This window comes from Neoarius graeffei, chromosome 7 (assembly GCF_027579695.1).
Source record: "Neoarius graeffei isolate fNeoGra1 chromosome 7, fNeoGra1.pri, whole genome shotgun sequence".
NCBI classification, from domain to species: Eukaryota; Metazoa; Chordata; class Actinopteri; order Siluriformes; family Ariidae; genus Neoarius; species Neoarius graeffei.
This window is the reverse complement of record NC_083575.1, coordinates 30893102-30910724: the sequence shown is the minus strand read 5'-3', so window position 1 is coordinate 30910724 and position 17623 is coordinate 30893102. Positions and strand designations below refer to the sequence as shown.

The window sequence follows — 17623 nt, the reverse complement described above, 5'->3', positions numbered from 1 at the left end:
TTGAGGAAATGAACAAAAAGGATGATGTTGTAGTTAGATTTTTGATAATTTGATTTGGTAAAATATAGAATTACACCAAGATTGATGAATAATAAAGACACTTTGGTAAACATTCCTGCATTTTCAGGAAATTTCTACAAATTTGTACTCAATTTTGTAAAAATTGAGTACAGGGCTATTAACCTGTCTGAAACCATCTACATGTAAAACTAAACCTGTGGTGATGGTTATACACCCAAAACCTATCATGGGTACAGACCAAGTACTCAGGGCAAGCATGAAAACGCTTCATAGTTCTTTTAATTTAATTTCTGGTAGGCCAAAGATTTTTCTTCTCTGCTCTAAAACACAGTTGATTTAATTCAAGTAATTTGGGCTCGTACAGATGCAGAATTCCATCATGTATGTCACTGCTGTTTGTTCTTTGTTTCAACACTTTCCATTAGCTCTTCTTCAGAAAGCTGATGCCATGCCATTTCAAGTTAAGCCGTCAACCATGGCAAGTGTGGTAAAAGGCCTTTATGCTCTGAGACCAGGTGAGAATGTTTGCCAAGTAAAGCCCGGCGCACACAGGCGATTTTCCGTTGCTTGGTGCTGCAACTTTTTGACGCAAGCGAAAAATTGCTTCGTGTGCGGATATTGGTGGCGCCGATTTTTTTTTTTTATTGCTTGCAACAGATCGCAGGTATCAAACATGCTTGATATTCTGTGACAAAAAATTGCCAGTCACTGACTTGTTGCAGAGATATCACTGCGTGTGCGTGTCTTTGCAATAGCAAAGCGATCACCTCCAAAGGCTAAGCCAATCCCTGCCCGCAAAGTAGTCACGTGATTTCCACGTGACTTGCACACACACCCCTCCCCAAATTGCCTCCTGGTCGCAGATAACGTGCACATGCAGTTACCCGAGAGGGGAAACTTGCGTCCAAAAATCGTAATACGCTTGCGACGAGAAGTCGCCCGTGTGCACCGGGCTTTAGAAATGACAGTTTAATTGCAGTTTAATCTGTATGCATCTCCCTTTTATACAGTAGAACCCAAGAGAAATGTATTTAAAGCAGCAAATTTTTTTTGCTGGTTTTTCCTGCTCTAACTTACCGACTTAACCCTGTCAATAAAATATGAGTTGAATCAGGCTTCTTTGAGGAGGAAATTTATTAAACTGTGTTTGACTCAAACACCTCACTCAGCAGTTTTGTGAAGTAAACAGCTGATTACTGGACTTGCTGATGTTTGCTCCTTTGTGACAGAAACAATGAGCCTCATTTATCCATCACTTAGTTAAGTTGTGCAAATGTTCATGAAAGTCAACCTGAACTCAAATTTTCCACGTTATTTTGAAATGCTGATTTTCTTAGTACTCATGTGTATGTTGATGAATGTCAATCACTTGTAAACTACCAGGTGTTCAAAATATATTATTTGACCTGAAAAGTCAATCATTATGGGAAAGGTCGAATGAGATGTGAATTTAGTGTGTGTGTGTATATATATATATATATATATATATACAGTGCCTTGAACTTTTTCACATTTTTCCACCTTACAACCACGAACTTAAAAGTTTTTTACTGAGATTTTATGTGATAGACCAACACAGAGTAGCACATAATTGTGAAGTGAAATGAAAATGATAAATGGTCTTCAAAATTTTAAACAAATAAAAATCTGAAAAATGTGGTGTGCATTAGTATTCAGCCCCCTGTACTCTGATACAGTGGGGCAAAAAAGTATTTAGTCGGTCACCAGTTTTGCAAGTTCTCCCACTTAAAAAGATGAGAGAGGCCTGTAATTTTCATCATAGGTATACCTCAACTATGAGAGACAAAATGAGAAAAAAAATCCAGAAAATCACATTGTCTGATTTTTAAAGAATTTATTTGGAAATTATGGTGGAAAATAAGTATTTGGTCAATAACAAAAGTTCATTTCAATACTTTGTTATATAACCTTTGTTGGCAACGACAGAGGTCAAACGTTTTCTGTAAGTCTTCACAAGGTTTTCACACACTGTTGCTGGTATTTTGGCCCATTCCTCCATGCAGATCTCCTCTAGAGCAGTGATGTTTTAGGGCTGTCGCTGGGCAACACAGACTTTCAACTCCCTCCAAAGATTTTCTATGGGGTTGAGATCTGGAGACTGGCTAGGCCACTCCAGGACCTTGAAATGCTTCTTACGAAGCCACTCCTTCATTGCCCAGGCAGTGTGTTTAGGATCATTGTCATGCTGAAAGACCCAGCCACGTTTCATCTTCAATGCCCTTGCTGATGGAAGGAGGTTTTCACTCAAAATCTCATGATACATGGCCCCATTCATTCTTTCCTTTACATGGATCAGTCGTCCTGGTCCCTTTGCAGAAAAACAGCCCCAAAGCATGATGTTTCCACCCCCATGCTTCACAGTAGGTATGGTGTTCTTTGGATGCAACTCAGCATTCTTTCTTCTCCAAACACGACAAGTTGAGTTTTTACCAAAAAGTTCTATTTTGGTTTCAACTGACCATATGACATTCTCCCAATCCTCTTCTGGATCATCCAAATGCTCTCTAGCAAACTTCAGATGGGCCTGGACATGTACTGGCTTAAGCAGGGGGACACGTCTGGCACTGCAGGATTTGAGTCCCTGGCGGCGTAGTGTGTTACTGATGGTAGCCTTTGTTACTTTGGTCCCAGCTCTCTGCAGGTCATTCACTAGGTCCCCCCATGTGGTTCTGGGATTTTTGCTCACCGTTCTTGTGGTCATTTTGACCCCACGGGGTGAGATCTTGCGTGGAGCCCCAGATTGAGGGAGATTATCAGTGGTCTTGTATGTCTTCCATTTTCTAATAATTGCTCCCACAGTTGTCTTCACACCAAGCCGCTTACCTATTGCAGATTCAGTCTTCCCAGCCTGGTGCAGGTCTACAATTTTGTTTCTGGTGTCCTTTGACAGCTCTTTGGTCTTGGCCATAGTGGAGTTTGGAGTGTGACTGTTTGAGGTTGTGGACAGGTGTCTTTTATACTGATAATGAGTTCAAACAGGTGCCATTAATACAGGTAATGAGTGGAGGACAGAGGAGCCTCTTAAAGAAGAAGTTACAGGTCTGTGAGAGCCAGAAATCTTGCTTGTTTGTAGGTGACCAAATACTTATTTTACCGAGGAATTTACCAATTAATTCATTAAAGATCCTACAATGTTCTTTCCTGGATTCTTTCCCCCATTCTGTCTCTCATGGTTGAAGTGTACCTATGATGAAAATTACAGGCTTCTCTCATCTTTTTAAGTGGGAGAACTTGCACAATTAGTGGCTGACTAAATACTTTTTTGCCCCACTGTACCTCTAAATACAATCCAGTGCAATCAATTGCCTTCAGAAGTCATCTAATTAGTTAATAGAGTCCTACTGTGTGTAATTTACTGTCAGCATAAATACACTTGTTCTGTGAAGGCCTCAGTGGTTTGTTAGAGAACACTGAAGAACAAACAGCATCATGAAGACCAAAGAACTCACCAGACAGGTCAGGGATTAAAGTTCTGGAGAAGTTCAAAGCAGGGTTAGGTTATAAAAAAAATATCCCAAGCTCTGAACATCTCAAGAAGCACTGTTCAATCCATCAGCCAAAAATGGAAAAAGTACGGCACAACTGCAAACCTACCAAGACATGGCCGTCCACCTAAACTGACAGAGCGAGCAAGGAGAGCACTGGTCAGAGAAGCAGCCAAGAGGCCCATGATCACTCTGGAGGAGCTGCAGAAATCCACAGCTCAGGTGGGAGAATCTGTGCACAGGACAACTATAAGTCGTACACTCCACAAATCTGGCCTTTTTGGAAGAGTGGCACGAAGAAAGCCATTGTTGAAAGACAGGCATAAGAAGTCCCGTTTGCAGTTTGCCAGAAGCCATGTAGGGGACACAGCAAACATGTGGAAGAAGGTGCTTTGGTCAGATGAGACCAAAGTTAAACTTTTTGGCCTAAATGCAAAGCGCTATGTGTGGCGGAAAACTAACACTGCTCATCACCCTGCACACACCATCCCCACTGTGAAACATGATGGTGGCAGCATCATGTTATGGGGATGCTTTTCTTCAGCAGGGACAGGGAAGCTGGTCAGAGTTGATGGGAAGATGGATGGAGCTAAATACAGGGCAATCCTGGAAGAAAACCTGTTGGAGGCTGCAAAAGACTTGAGGCTGGGAAGGAGATTCACCTTCCAGCAAGACAATGACCCTAAATATACAGCCAGAGCTACAATGGAATGTTTAGATCAAAGAATATTCATGTGTTAGAATGGCCCAGTCAAAGTCCAGACCTAAATCCCATTGAGCATCTGTGGCAAGACTTGAAAATTGCTGTTCATAGACGCTCTCCATCCAATCTGGCTGAGCTTGAGCTATTTTGCAAAGAAGAATGGGCAAAAATTTCAGTGTCTAGATGTGCAAAGCTGGTAGACACATATCACAAAAGACTTGCAGCTGTAATTGCAGCAAAAGGTGGCTCTACAAAGTATTGATGTAGGGGGGCTGAATGCTAATGCACATCACATTTTTCAGATTTTTATTTGTTTAAAATTTTGAAGACCATTTATCATTTTCGTTTCACGTCACAATTATGTGCTACTCTGTGTTGGTCATCACAAAATCTCAAAAACTTTTAAGTTCGTGGTTGTAAGGTGGAAAAATGTGAAAAAGTTCAAGGGGTATGAATACTTTTTCAAGGCACTGTATATGATTCTGAACTTGGTGTCAACTGACAACATATCAGGTTCCAAGTGTCATTCCAGTAACAGTTCAGATGCTGGCTTCTTTCTGTCAACCCACACAAGCAAGTTGGTGTTATGAAAGTGCCTCTAAAGCTAGCCGCACACTACGCCGATTTTCAGCGTACCGAGCCAACTGAAGTCGCGAGTCAGGCGTAAAGACTAGTTTTCGATGGTACAGACTCATCTCACAGCCGATTCGAAAAACTAATCGGGAGCCAGACTGATCGGCGAGAGTCGCTAGCAATAGCCAATCATATCTTTCACATATAACACGTGACATCATTAAACACAATTTCTAGCGCGAGAAATACGTGTTGGTAGCACCTAATGCAGGTATATACTGTAATTCCATAGACTGAAGCTTTATCCATAGACACAGTGGGCTGGAAAGCCACTCTGCTCAAGTTGTGTGGCTGAATTCCAAATCGCTTTCACTCCCCTATATAAGTGCACTATTTAAGGTTGGAAATAATAGCTCATGCAGCCTAGATAGTGCGCTACATATTCCATGTTGTGTCATTTGTAATTCAGCCTGTAGCATCTTCAAGTGTTGGATTTAACAGTAACTATATCCAATAGCCAATCACAAAGCTATTAAGTTGTCACGTGATATTTAGCGGAATGTTTGTTATGATGCTTAGTTCGCATAATCTTGTTTGGTGTCGCTTCAATCGCGACTGCACTCGTCAACAGTTGTGAGTTAGTCGGGGATATGTGCGTGCCCTGTCGGGAGTCGGCTCTGAAATGGGTCGGTTCGGTACCACATGGATCGGCGTAGTGTGCGGCTAGCTTCCTTGTGGAGTTTACAGCTTTGAGCCACAAGAATAATTTAAACTAAACAATTCTCAAGCTGTGATCTTCATTATGTGCCAAATATTTTAAGCATGTCTCCAAATGCTTTCTGGAGGTGGAACTTTAGTTGGGGGTCAAATTCTTATTAACATTAATTATTCCGGGCGGCACAGTGGTGTAGTGGTTAGCGCTGTCGCCTCACAGCAAGAAGGTCCGGGTTCGAGCCCCGTGGCCGGCGAGGGCCTTTCTGTGCGGAGTTTGCATGTTCTCCTCGTGTCCGCGTGGGTTTCCTCCACAGTCCAAAGACATGCAGGTTAGGTTAACTGGTGACTCTAAATTGACCGTAGGTGTGAATGTGAGTGTGAATGGTTGTCTGTGTCTATGTGTCAGCCCTGTGATGACCTGGCGACTTGTCCAGGGTGTACCCTGCCTTTCGCCCTTAGTCAGCTGGGATAGGCTCCAGCTTGCCTGCGACCCTGTAGAAGGATAAAGCGGCTAGAGATAATGAGATGAGAGATAAGATTAATTATTCCGTCAACTTGCCTGTAATTGCATGTATACCATCAAAACAAAGAATCTTCACAAAAACAAAAAATATCTTCACACTCTGTTCAGATAACAGCTGACTGTTACAGCGCCCTCCACAATTATTGGCACCCCTCATTAAGATATGTTCTGAGGCTTCTAATAAATTCTTTTTTTTTTAAAAATAATATAGGACAACAATGCAAAGAAAGAGAAAAATCCAACATTTAATTCAAGTGTATTTATTCAGTGGGGAAAAAAATCCCACATTAAGAAATAATTCTTTTCCATGAAATCATGTGTGCCACAATTATTGGCACCCCTGATGTTAATACTTCGTACAACTCCCTTTTGCCAACAAGACAGCACTTAACATTTCACAAGATGGGAGAATACAGAGAGAGGGATATTCGACCATTCCTCTTTGCACAATCTCTTGAAATCATCCAGAGTCCTGGGTCCTCTCCTATGCACTCTCCTCTTCAGCTCACCCCACAGGTCTTCAATTGGGTTGAGGTCTGGGGACTGAGATGGCCATGGGAGAAGCTTGATTTTGTGTCTGGTGAACCATTTTTGTGTAGATTTGGCCACATGTTTAGGGTCATTATCTTGCTGAAAGACCCAGTGATGACCCATCTTCAGCTTTCGGGCAGAGGCCACCAGATTTTGATTTAAAATGTCCTGGTATTTCAAAGAGTTCATGATGCCATGCACCCTAACAAAGTTCCCGGGGCCTTTGGAAGAGAAACAGGCCCACAGCATCACCGATCCTCCCCCATACTTCACAGTGGGCATGAGGTGCTCTTCCGCATACTCATCTTTTGTGATGTATTAGAGTGTTTGTTGCCAAAAAGCTCTATCTTGGTCTCATCTGACCAAAGCGCACGGTCCCAGTTGAAGTCCCAGTACCGCTTAGCAAACTTCAGATGTTTACGTTTATGCTTGTAAGTGAGAAAAGGCTTTTTCCGTGCATGCTTCCCAAACAGCTTGTTGGCATGTAGATAGCGCCTGATGGTTGTTATAGAGACTTTGTGACCCCAAGATGCTACTCTTTAATGCAATTCTCTAACAGTGAGCTTTGGAGAACTTTTTACTTCTCTTACCATCCTTCTCACTGTGCGTGGTGGCAAGATAAACTTGCATCCTCATCCAGGCTTGTTTGCCACTGTTCCAGTTGTTTTAAACTTCTTAATGATTCCTCTGACTGTAGATATGGGCAGGTGTAGGCGAGTGGCTATTTTCTTGTAGCCATTGCCTGACTTATGAAGGTTGACACACATCTGCCTTACTTGAATGGTGTGTTCTCTTGTCTTTCCCATGTTGAAGAGTGGATAAGAGAAATGGGCCTCTGTGTCACATACCCCAGGGAAACAGGATGTGATGAATTACTAATTAAAGGTTCCTCGACACTCTGATCAACTTTATAAACTACAGTAGAAATGACAGAAATGCTTCAATTACATTTATTTTCTAGGAATTGTTATGGGTGCCAATAATTGTGGAACAGGTGATTTTATGAAAAATAATTATTTCTTAGTCAGGGATTTTTTTTTTTAATTCACTTGAGTTAAGGGTTACATTTTTCTACAATTTTCAGTGTGAGATTATGCTTCTGCAATAAAAATTGAATTTATTTTAAGGCTTTTAACACATCTTAACCAGGGGTGCCAATAATTGTGGAGGGCGCTGTATTATTAAACGAATGAGCTTTAATACATTCAAAAACAAAACATATATATATATATATATATATATATATATATATATATATATATATATAATACCATTTCAAATATGAAGTTGGTCAGTAATTATAATTTGTTTTTCTTTTTCTCTTCAGACTGGGCTCAGCTAGCCCCTCCACTGTTTTCTAGATTTATTCCCCAAATACACCCTCCTGTTTTGGAGTCTGATCTGCTGTATTATGCAGCTCAAGACCAGAAATTGCAAAAGGAGCTTTCACTAAATGGTTTTTCCAGGTAAAAGATACAAGTTCATGGTTTTCTATGATGATTGTTCCTGTGTTTAAAAATGCCACACACATATACTGCATCTCTTATAGTGCATCTCACATTATTGGAATATCGTAAAAAAGTAAATTTTTTGTAATTTAATTCAAAAATTTAAACTTTCATATATTCTATATTCATTACATGTAAAGTGAAATATTTCAAGGCTTTAATTTTGCTGATTATGGCTTATAGCTCATGAAAATCAGAAATCCAGTATCTCAAAATATTAGAATATTTAATTTCAAGTTTAAGTAAAAACAGTGTATAATTGTTTTATAACAGTGTATACTGCAGTTCAACCCAAGAATGAAATAGAACGTGATTAAATCATGTATATGAGCTATATTACCCAGTTCATTCTTCGGATATCACATTCAAACCATAGGTTCAAACATGAGTTTAAAGTTATCACGTTATAACGTGAAACGTTTCATGTAATTACATGAAAATATATTGTTATAACATAAATATATTGGTATCACAAACTTTTCACGTTATTACTTGATACTGATTTTTTTTCCTGGCGTGGCAGCAATACGCTTCTGTACTGAATAAGTCTTAAATTGTAGCCTACTAAATATAGCTTCAGAATTGCAGCAACCCTGTTTCAATGATAAGGCAAGTGATGGATTAGTATTTATTTCTCAAATGCCAGTATTCATCATGTATAATTTAATGAGTACTTTGAGCTTAAATGTCTTAGCTAACCTAATCCCAGCACATCCAGACATTTCTGTTGAATGTGTGCTTTATCCTAAAATAATATTGAGTCTTTATTATACCTAATTAACTTTAAATTAATTTGTGTAAACAAATTAATAGGATGTGAGACTATAAATAACAAGGATTTTTTTTTCCCCAGGTGTGACCAGTCGCGTAAAAGAGCAAGTGAAGAATCCTGAAAAACCCACAGGAAAACAGGAAATAATACTCAGTACAAGAAAGCTTCCATAATACGAAACACATAAGGACTAGGCTATGTATGAACTAGGAATAATAAATGATTAAAAAAATGCTATCTTTTATGGAGAACAAAACACATGGTAATAAATAAATAAATAAATAAATGTATGAAAAGAAATAAATGCATGAGAGATGTGTGCCATAAAATGAAAATAGTGTTGCATAAAAGACAAAAAAAAAAAAAGCAGAGTACATACTAGTGCTTTGACGAAATAATAATAATTGAAGCTGCTAGCGGCCTTGACAGGCCCTCGCACGTGTTGTTCCGCAACCCAGGCCATTCTGCCACCCAACAAAACAGTCACATGTCATATATTCATCAAATGTTCAAAGGTGATGTGCATGTTGCAAATGCCCAATACAAAATGCACAATGATGGCAGGTCACTAATATATAGATTTAGGCACTGCCTAAAAGCGGAGCTCCCATCTGTTTCTGGGTTGTAGAATTTTCTTATATCCGAGCCAGTCTCTTTTGTTTTATTTCTTTACTGGCTAGCACTAGCCACTAGGCGGTGTGTATGACTGGTAATTACTAACACTGGCCACTAGGCGGTGTGTATGACTGGTAATTACTAACACTGGCCACTAGGCGGTGTGTATGACTGGTAATTACTAACACTGGCCACTAGGCGGTGTGTATGACTGGTAATTACTAACACTGGCCACTAGGCGGTGTGTATGACTGGTAATTACTAGCACTGGCCACTAGGCGGTGTGTATGACTGGTAATTACTAGCACTGGCCACTAGGCGGTGTGTATGACTGGTAATTACTAACACTGGCCACTAGGTGGTGTGTATGACTGGTAATTACTAACACTGGCCACTAGGTGGTGTGTATGACTGGTGGTACACGTACACGGACAAACCACAAAAAATCGACTCGATGGGTTTACCATTTTTTCTTAGGTATGGAGCTCCACTGGAGCTCCGCTATTAGTGTGTGTGTCAGAGTGAGAGAGAGAGAGAGAGAGAAAAAGTGTGTGTGTGAAAGAGAGTGTGCTCATAGATATTGCATGTGCATGTGAGTGCATACTTGTGAGAGTGTATGCATAAATATGCATATGACTGTGTGTGTATGAGTGTGCACAGAATTGTATATCATCAGACTCAGGATAGCCAATATTTTGTAAAGTTTCAGATCAATCCATCAATGAATTGAACATTTTTTCCCCATTTCCTGCTTGGCCAGATGGTGGCGCTGTGCTAGGAATCTGAATTACACGTGAATATCATCACAATCATAATACACAATATTTTGTAAAGTATCAGATCAATCAGTTAAGGCATTGCCAATTTCTGGCACATTTCCTGCTTGGCCAGGTGGTTGCGCTATAACAGGCAGGCCCATTGGGCGTCAGATTATCATAATAATCATAATATCTATTGAAGTAAGAAGTGTCTGACCATATAGTCAATGCACTGTGGCTTTCTGACACATTTCCTGTTTATGTAGCAAGATATTAAAATCATAAGGCCATTTCAACATATTACAAGATATCAAAAATCCCTTCGCAATTTAATATCAGCGACATCTTGGCATCAGGTATAACAAATTTCACATGAATCTCATGAACCGTCTAGGAGGAGCATGTTAAAATTCATCGTGTCAAAACACACATATTCAAAACCCTATTCTTTCCTTGGCCAGTTGGTGGTGCTATACCAGACAGGCATATTGAGTGTCTAGATGTCATAATAATCACATTCTCTAATAACCTGAAAGGTTTCAGCCAAATTATTAAATGTATTATGACTTCATGACAGATTTCCTATGTGGCGAGTATTAAAATTCATAATATTGCCATTTCAACATATTACAACATATCAAAAATCCCTTCACAATTCAACATCAGCAATATCTTGGCATTGTGTTTGCCACATTTGACATGAATCTGATGAACCATCTAGGAGGAGTACGTTAAAAATGACCATGTGTCCAAACGCATATAAGCCCAATTACCTCACTTCCTGTTGGGCGTGGCTAATGCAATGTATAAACGAAAGTTGTTCGTCTTGGGACGAACTACATACGTACCGAATTTGGTATGCATAGCTGAAACTATATGCCAATCCAAGGACTCCATGTCATTAGGGGGCGCTATGAAGTCCCTGGGCCACGCCCGGGGCCAAACGTCTGTGGCTGAGAAGTGGTTACAATGACTGATGTGTGTATCAAATTTCATGAGTTTTCGTGCATGGGAAATGCCTCAAAAAAAGCCAAGCGCGACAGAAAAATAATAAGAATAAGAATCCTTCGAAAAACAATAGGGTCTTCGCACCGAACGGTGCTCGGGCCCTAATAATAATAATAATCCTTCAAAAACAATAGGGTCTTCGCACTGTACGGTGCTCAGGCCCTAATAATAATAAATACAAAAAACATGCAGTGAGAGAGAGTTTAAGCTGAAACATGCAGACTTAAGTGCAAATTTTATTTATTTATTTATTTATTTATTTAACACAAAAGGGCTTCTTCAAAACAATTATTGGCACATTGCAATCAATTTTTAACTCACAATTAGTATTTGCTGAAACCATGGAAAGATTTACGGTTACAGAACTTCTTCCTGCTTTTCTGTGGCCAAGTATTAACTTCTGGAGAGGCTCAACCAGATTTTGGGTTAAAAATAACCTGGTAACCTTAAGGATGCCCCGGAACTGTAAAACAACCCCAAAGCATCAATGATCCACCAACACACTATGATCCAAACTATCCAAACAATGTGACCTGAGTGAAAGTTAGAATCATGCCATTAAAAAGTTTAATCTTTTCATTAAGAATTTGTATCTTGAAATAGAATTTTGAACTGAAATTTAATTCCACAGATTGCAAGAGGGGCGGCACGGTGGTGTAGTGGTTAGCGCTGTCGCCTCACAGCAAGAAGGTCCGGGTTCGAGCCCCGTGGCTGGCGAGGGCCTTTCTGTGCGGAGTTTGTATGTTCTCCCCGTGTCCGCGTGGGTTTCCTCCGGGTGCTCCGGTTTCCCCCACAGTCCAAAGACATGCAGGTTAGGTTAACTGGTGACTCTAAATTGACCGTAGGTGTGAATGTGAGTGTGAATGGTTGTCTGTGTCTATGTGTCAGCCCTGTGATGACCTGGCGACTTGTCCAGGGTGTACACCGCCTTTCGCCCGTAGTCAGCTGGGATAGGCTCCAGCTTGCCTGCGACCCTGTAGAAGGATAAAGCGGCTAGAGATAATGTGATGTGATGTGAACTTGTGTGAAAAATTTGTTCCAAGTGCCCTTTTTTGAATGTTGAGCCCCTGCCCCTCCAAAGGTCTTTGCACGGCCCTGGTGCACAGCAGTACAGACATAGTTGCAACTGCGCAGACTGCACAGGTTGCGAGCTCGAGCTTGGTTGCTATGGTTACCCACAACAAGTTTGACAGGCATATCGGGGACAGCTCCTCCTAGTTCAGGACCCCAACACGGCATGATGAAGGGTGCCAAAAGGCAGAAAACGATTGCATCGTTTTTTCAAAAAAAAAAAAAAACGACTGTAAGTAAACTGTGCCTTACTTTATCATATAACCTTGCAATTTTTTGATAGTCTGTTCAAAGTAATGTCGTAGTGAAAGTAAAATCGTACGGAGTAGAGATGCCTTTCTGGTAGCCTCCTTCTTTCGGTGGCAGCCTGTAGATACAGTGCTCAGAAGGCAGTTTTAATGTTTAATCTGGCGTTCCCTGCCATAATTTCAGCGATCATATTGTTTCATAAGGAAACTTTGCGAAGAGTTGTTGACTGACTGCCGCTCACGCAACACACAGGCATAGTTAGAAAGTCAGGATGCACTGGTTTACACTTTACACACACACACGTAGCCCAGCCTCTCGCTATGTTTAACAGTTGGAACTTAGCGGTTTTAAAACTAGTTTTGCAATTTCTGTGCGTGATGATAATGTGTAAACTTTGGATTTCCATAGGCTATGTTAAAATGTTATCATTGTCCTGGCCTGCAGGTAGTTCCTGGTGGTGGCAGTGAGGGAGGTGAAATAACATGTATACACACTACCGTTCAAAAGTTTGGGGTCACCCAGACAATTTTGTGTTTTCCATGAAAAGTCACACTTTTATTTACCACCATAAGTTGTAAAATGAATAGAAAATATAGTCAAGACATTTTTCTGGCCATTTTGAGCATTTAATCGACCCCACAAATGTGATGCTCCAGAAACTCAATCTGCTCAAAGGAAGGTCAGTTTTATAGCTTCTCTAAAGAGCTCAACTGTTTTCAGCTGTGCTAACATGATTGTACAAGGGTTTTCTAATCATCCATTAGCCTTCTGAGGCAATGAGCAAACACATTGTACCATTAGAACACTGGAGTGAGAGTTGCTGGAAATGGGCCTCTATACACCTATGGAGATATTGCACCAAAAACCACACATTTGCAGCTAGAATAGTCATTTACCACATTAGCAATGTATAGAGTGGATTTCTGATTAGTTTAAAGTGATCTTCATTGAAAAGAACAGTGCTTTTCTTTCAAAAATAAGGACATTTCAAAGTGACCCCAAACTTTTGAATGGTAGTGTGTGTGTGCGTGTATATATAAAAAAAAAAATCTCCTTCTCACCCCCGGCGGGGGGGGTGGTATCCATGTCATCCTCAAGCTCGGGTCCTCTACCAGAGGCCTGGGAGTTTGAGGGTTCTGCGCAGTATCTTCGATGTTCCTAGGACTGCGCTCTTCTGGACTGAGGCTTCAGATGTTGTTCCTGGGATTTGCTGGAGCCACTCTCCCAGTTTGGGGGTTACTGCCCCAAGTGCCCCCACTACCACGGGGACCACGCAACCCTTGACCTTCCACATCCGTTCCAGCTGCTCTTTCAACCCTTGATACTTCTCAAGTTTCTCATGTTCCTTCTTCCTGATGTTGGCGTCAGCTGGGATCGCCACATCTATCACCACCACCCTCTTCTGCTCTTTGTCCACCACCACTAAGTCCGGTTGGTTAGCCAGGATCTGTTTGTCAGTCTGGAAGCTGAAGTCCCACAGAATCTTGGCCCTGTTGTTCTCAGCCACCTTCTGTGGTATGGCCCATTGGGACTTGGGTATTTCTATTCCATACTGGTTGCAGATGTTCCTGTATACTATCCCAGCCACTTGGTTGTGTCTCTCCATGTACGCTGATCCAGCTAGCATCTTACACCCTGCTACTATGTGCTGGACAGTTTCAGGGGCTTCTTTGCACAGTCTGCATCTTGGGTCTGATCTACTCTGGTAGATCCTGGCCTCTATGGCTCTTGTGCTTATGGCCTGTTCTTGTGCTGCCATGATTAGTGCCTCTGTGCTGTCTGTCAGTCCTGCATTATCCAGCCACTGGTAGGATTTCTTGATATCAGCCACTTCCTCTATCTGACGGTGGTACATGCCATGTAGGGGTTTGTCTCTCCAGGTTGTCTGTTCCTCCTCCTCCTCTGCACTCTCATCAGGGTTCTGCTGCCTGAGACATTCACTTAGCAGTTCATCCTTTGGGGCCATCTTTCTGATGTATTCTCGGATTTTCGATGTTTCATCCTGGACCGTGGTCTTGACGCTCACTAGCCCTCGGCCTCCCTCTTTCCGCTTAGTGTATAGTCTCAGGGTGCTGGACTTGGGGTGGAACCCTCCATGCATGGTGAGGAGCTTTCTAGTCTTGATATCTGTGGCTTCTATCTCCTCCTTTGGCCAGTTTATGATACCAGCGGGGTATCTGATGACTGGTAGTGCGTACATGTTGATGGCTCGGACCTTGTTTTTACCATTCAGCTGACTTTTCAGGACCTGCCTTACTCTCTGGAGGTATTTGGCTGTGGTTGACTTCCTTGTGGCCTCTTCATGGTTTCCATTAGCCTGTGGAATGCCAAGGTACTTGTAGCTGTCTTGGATATCACCTATGTTGCCCTCTGGTAGGTCAATCCCTTCAGTCCGGATCATCTTGCCTCTCTTTGAGACCATCCGGCCACACTTGTCCAATCCGAATGACATCCCTATGTCATCGCTGTAGATCCGGGTGGTGTGGATCAGCGAGTCTATTTCTCGCTCATTCCTGGCATACAGCTTGATGTCATCCATGTAGAGCAGGTGGCTGATTGTTGCCCCACTACGGAATCGGTACCCGTAGCCGCTCTTCGTGATGATCTGACTGAGGGGGTTCAGGCCTATGCAGAACAGCAGTGGTGATAGCGCATCTCCTTGGTATATGCCGCACTTGATGTTGACTTGGGCAATGGGTTTTGAGTTGGCCTCTAGGGTTGTCTTCCACATTTCCATTGAGTTCTGTATGAAGGTCCTTAGGTTCCTGTTGATCTTATACAGTTCCAGACATTCCAGTATCCATGTGTGTGGCATTGAGTCGTAGGCTTTCTTGTAGTCAATCCAGGCAGTGCACAGGTTGGTCTGTCTCTTCTTACAGTCTTGGGCGACTGTTCTATCGGCCAGTAGCTGGTGCTTGGCTCCTCTGGTGTTACTGCCAATTCCTTTCTGTGCCTCGCTCATGTATTGAGCCACATGCTTACTCATTTTTGCCGCAATGATGCCTGACAGGGCCTTCCATGTTGTGCAGAGACAGGTAATTGGCCGGTAGTTGGATGGGATGGGTCCCTTCTGGGGGTCCTTCATGATTAGGACTGTCCTGCCTTGGGTTAGCCATTCTGGGTGGGTTCCATCCCTCAGCAGCTGGTTCATCTGTGCTGCTAGGCGTTCATGGAGTGCAGTTAGCTTCTTCAGCCAGTACGTATGGATCATATCGGGGCCTGGTGCTGTCCAGCTCTTCATCTTTGACACTCTTTCTTGGACGTCTGCCATTGAGATGGTTACTGGTTCTTGTTCTGGGAGGTTGCTGTGGTCAGCTCTTAGGTCCACTAACCATTGGGCATCGGTGTTGTGTGATGCCTTTCTTTCCCATATGTCTTTCCAGTATTTTTCCACCTCAGCTCTTGGTGGGTCTGACCGGTTGTTATTCCCCTGCCATTGAGAGTACACCTTGGCTGGTTCAGTGGAGAACAGCTTGTTTATTCTCCTGGCCTCTCCTTCCTTGGTGTATCTCCTCAACCGGGTGGCCAGAGCTGTTAGTCGCTGTTTGGCAGTTTCGAGTGCCTCTGGTATGGAGAGTGAGTTGTACTTCCTGGGCGCCCCTTTATTCACCATGTTCCCTTTCTGTAGTTCAGCTAGCTGGCTAACTTCTCTCCTTGCTGCCTTTATCTTGGCCTCTAATCGTCTCTTCCATGGTGGATACTGTTTGTTATGTCCCAAGCCCACCTTGTGTCCAAGCATCTCCATGATTACTGTTGCTGTACTGTGTATCAGCTTGTTGGTCTCAGTGATGGTTCTTGTGGAGATTGTCTTCAGAGCAGCATTCACATCTACTAGTAGATCTTCTGAAGGTACTTGGCAACTCAGCTTCGGTATTTGTCGGGGGCTCCAGGTTTCCAGTTGGGTCACGATCTTCCTTCTCAGGTCAGCAGCTCTTGTGTTGAGGCTGTTAGCTGTTGGGGCTTGGTACCCAATCTCTGGTTGTGGGGATGATGACATCTCCCCGCTGACCTGTCTTCCCCTTGCCGTAGCATCGTTGTTGTATTTCATTAATCTCTAGTTGTGATAGCAGATTTCGATTACGGATGTTGGAACACTGGGCTAATAGCTGTTTCTTTGTTAGCCTTGATTGTGGGTTTTGAAGTATCCAATGGTCCCACATTCTCTGCATGTATCCCCTCTCTCTGGGATTGCTTGTATAGTAGCATTCCAGCAAATCCATATTTTCTGTCCTCGTCCATCGATGTCTTGTTCCAGTAGCCCATTTCTCATCAGTTTGCCCTGGTTCCCTAGCAACTGACGCAGACCTTGTTGACCCGGGCGACGTCTGAGCCGGTATGACTCTATCAGTTATGTTTTCACTCATTCCTGAGGTAGGCTGATATATCATGAGGGGTTTTGCCTAAGGACCCTTACTGGATGATGTTTTGCCCCGACCGGGATTCGAACCCCGATCTCCTGCGTCGTAGTCAGTGAGCATTACCACTGTACTATCCAGCTGATTATATATATATATACATATATATATATATGTATGTGTGTATATATATGTGTGTATATATATATATATATATATATATATACACACAAAATGGAATCATTTGCTGACAGCTCAGTCCCCCCCAGTTCAAAAATCCTATCTGCGCCCCTGGATAGAATATGTTGTGGACGTCGTCATTCAGCCTTAAGTTTTCGAAGCTGCTAGAATATGTTATTAACGCCGTCGTTCAAGCTAAAAAGTTTCCGAATCTGCCACGTTAATGAAATGGATGGAGCAAACGGTTTAAATATAGCCTAGGCGGCTTCATTAAATGATAAACAACCCTACGCATTTACTGTTGTGTTCTAAGCTGCACAATATTGCAGCATGTTCAGATAGAAATGAAAGGAGACTTTCAGTGTGACCTTACCATGCCGTTCCTCGCACTGTCTCCCACTGCCAACCGCCTGCATGCGCTTTCTGCACGGAGGCTCACTGAATGCATGACGTCACGGATTGATGCCCGCATTTACATAGAAAAACGTTTATAAACGTTTATATAGATTTTATAAATCTATAATTTCATATATTAT

General features: G+C 42.2%; 1 protein-coding gene across 1 annotated transcript in view; it reads left to right on the top strand.

The window, feature by feature from the left end:
- The window catches only part of cacul1 (CDK2 associated cullin domain 1), a 41144-nt gene extending 31989 nt beyond the window's left edge, over positions 1-9155 (top strand). Inside the window, exons 6-8 of the mRNA XM_060924638.1 lie at positions 447-536; positions 7899-8037; positions 8933-9155. Coding sequence (XP_060780621.1) covers positions 447-536; positions 7899-8037; positions 8933-8972 — 269 coding nt within the window. The 3' untranslated portion in view covers positions 8973-9155. The remainder of the gene's footprint in view (positions 1-446; positions 537-7898; positions 8038-8932) is intronic.
- The last annotated feature ends 8468 nt before the right edge of the window (positions 9156-17623 follow it).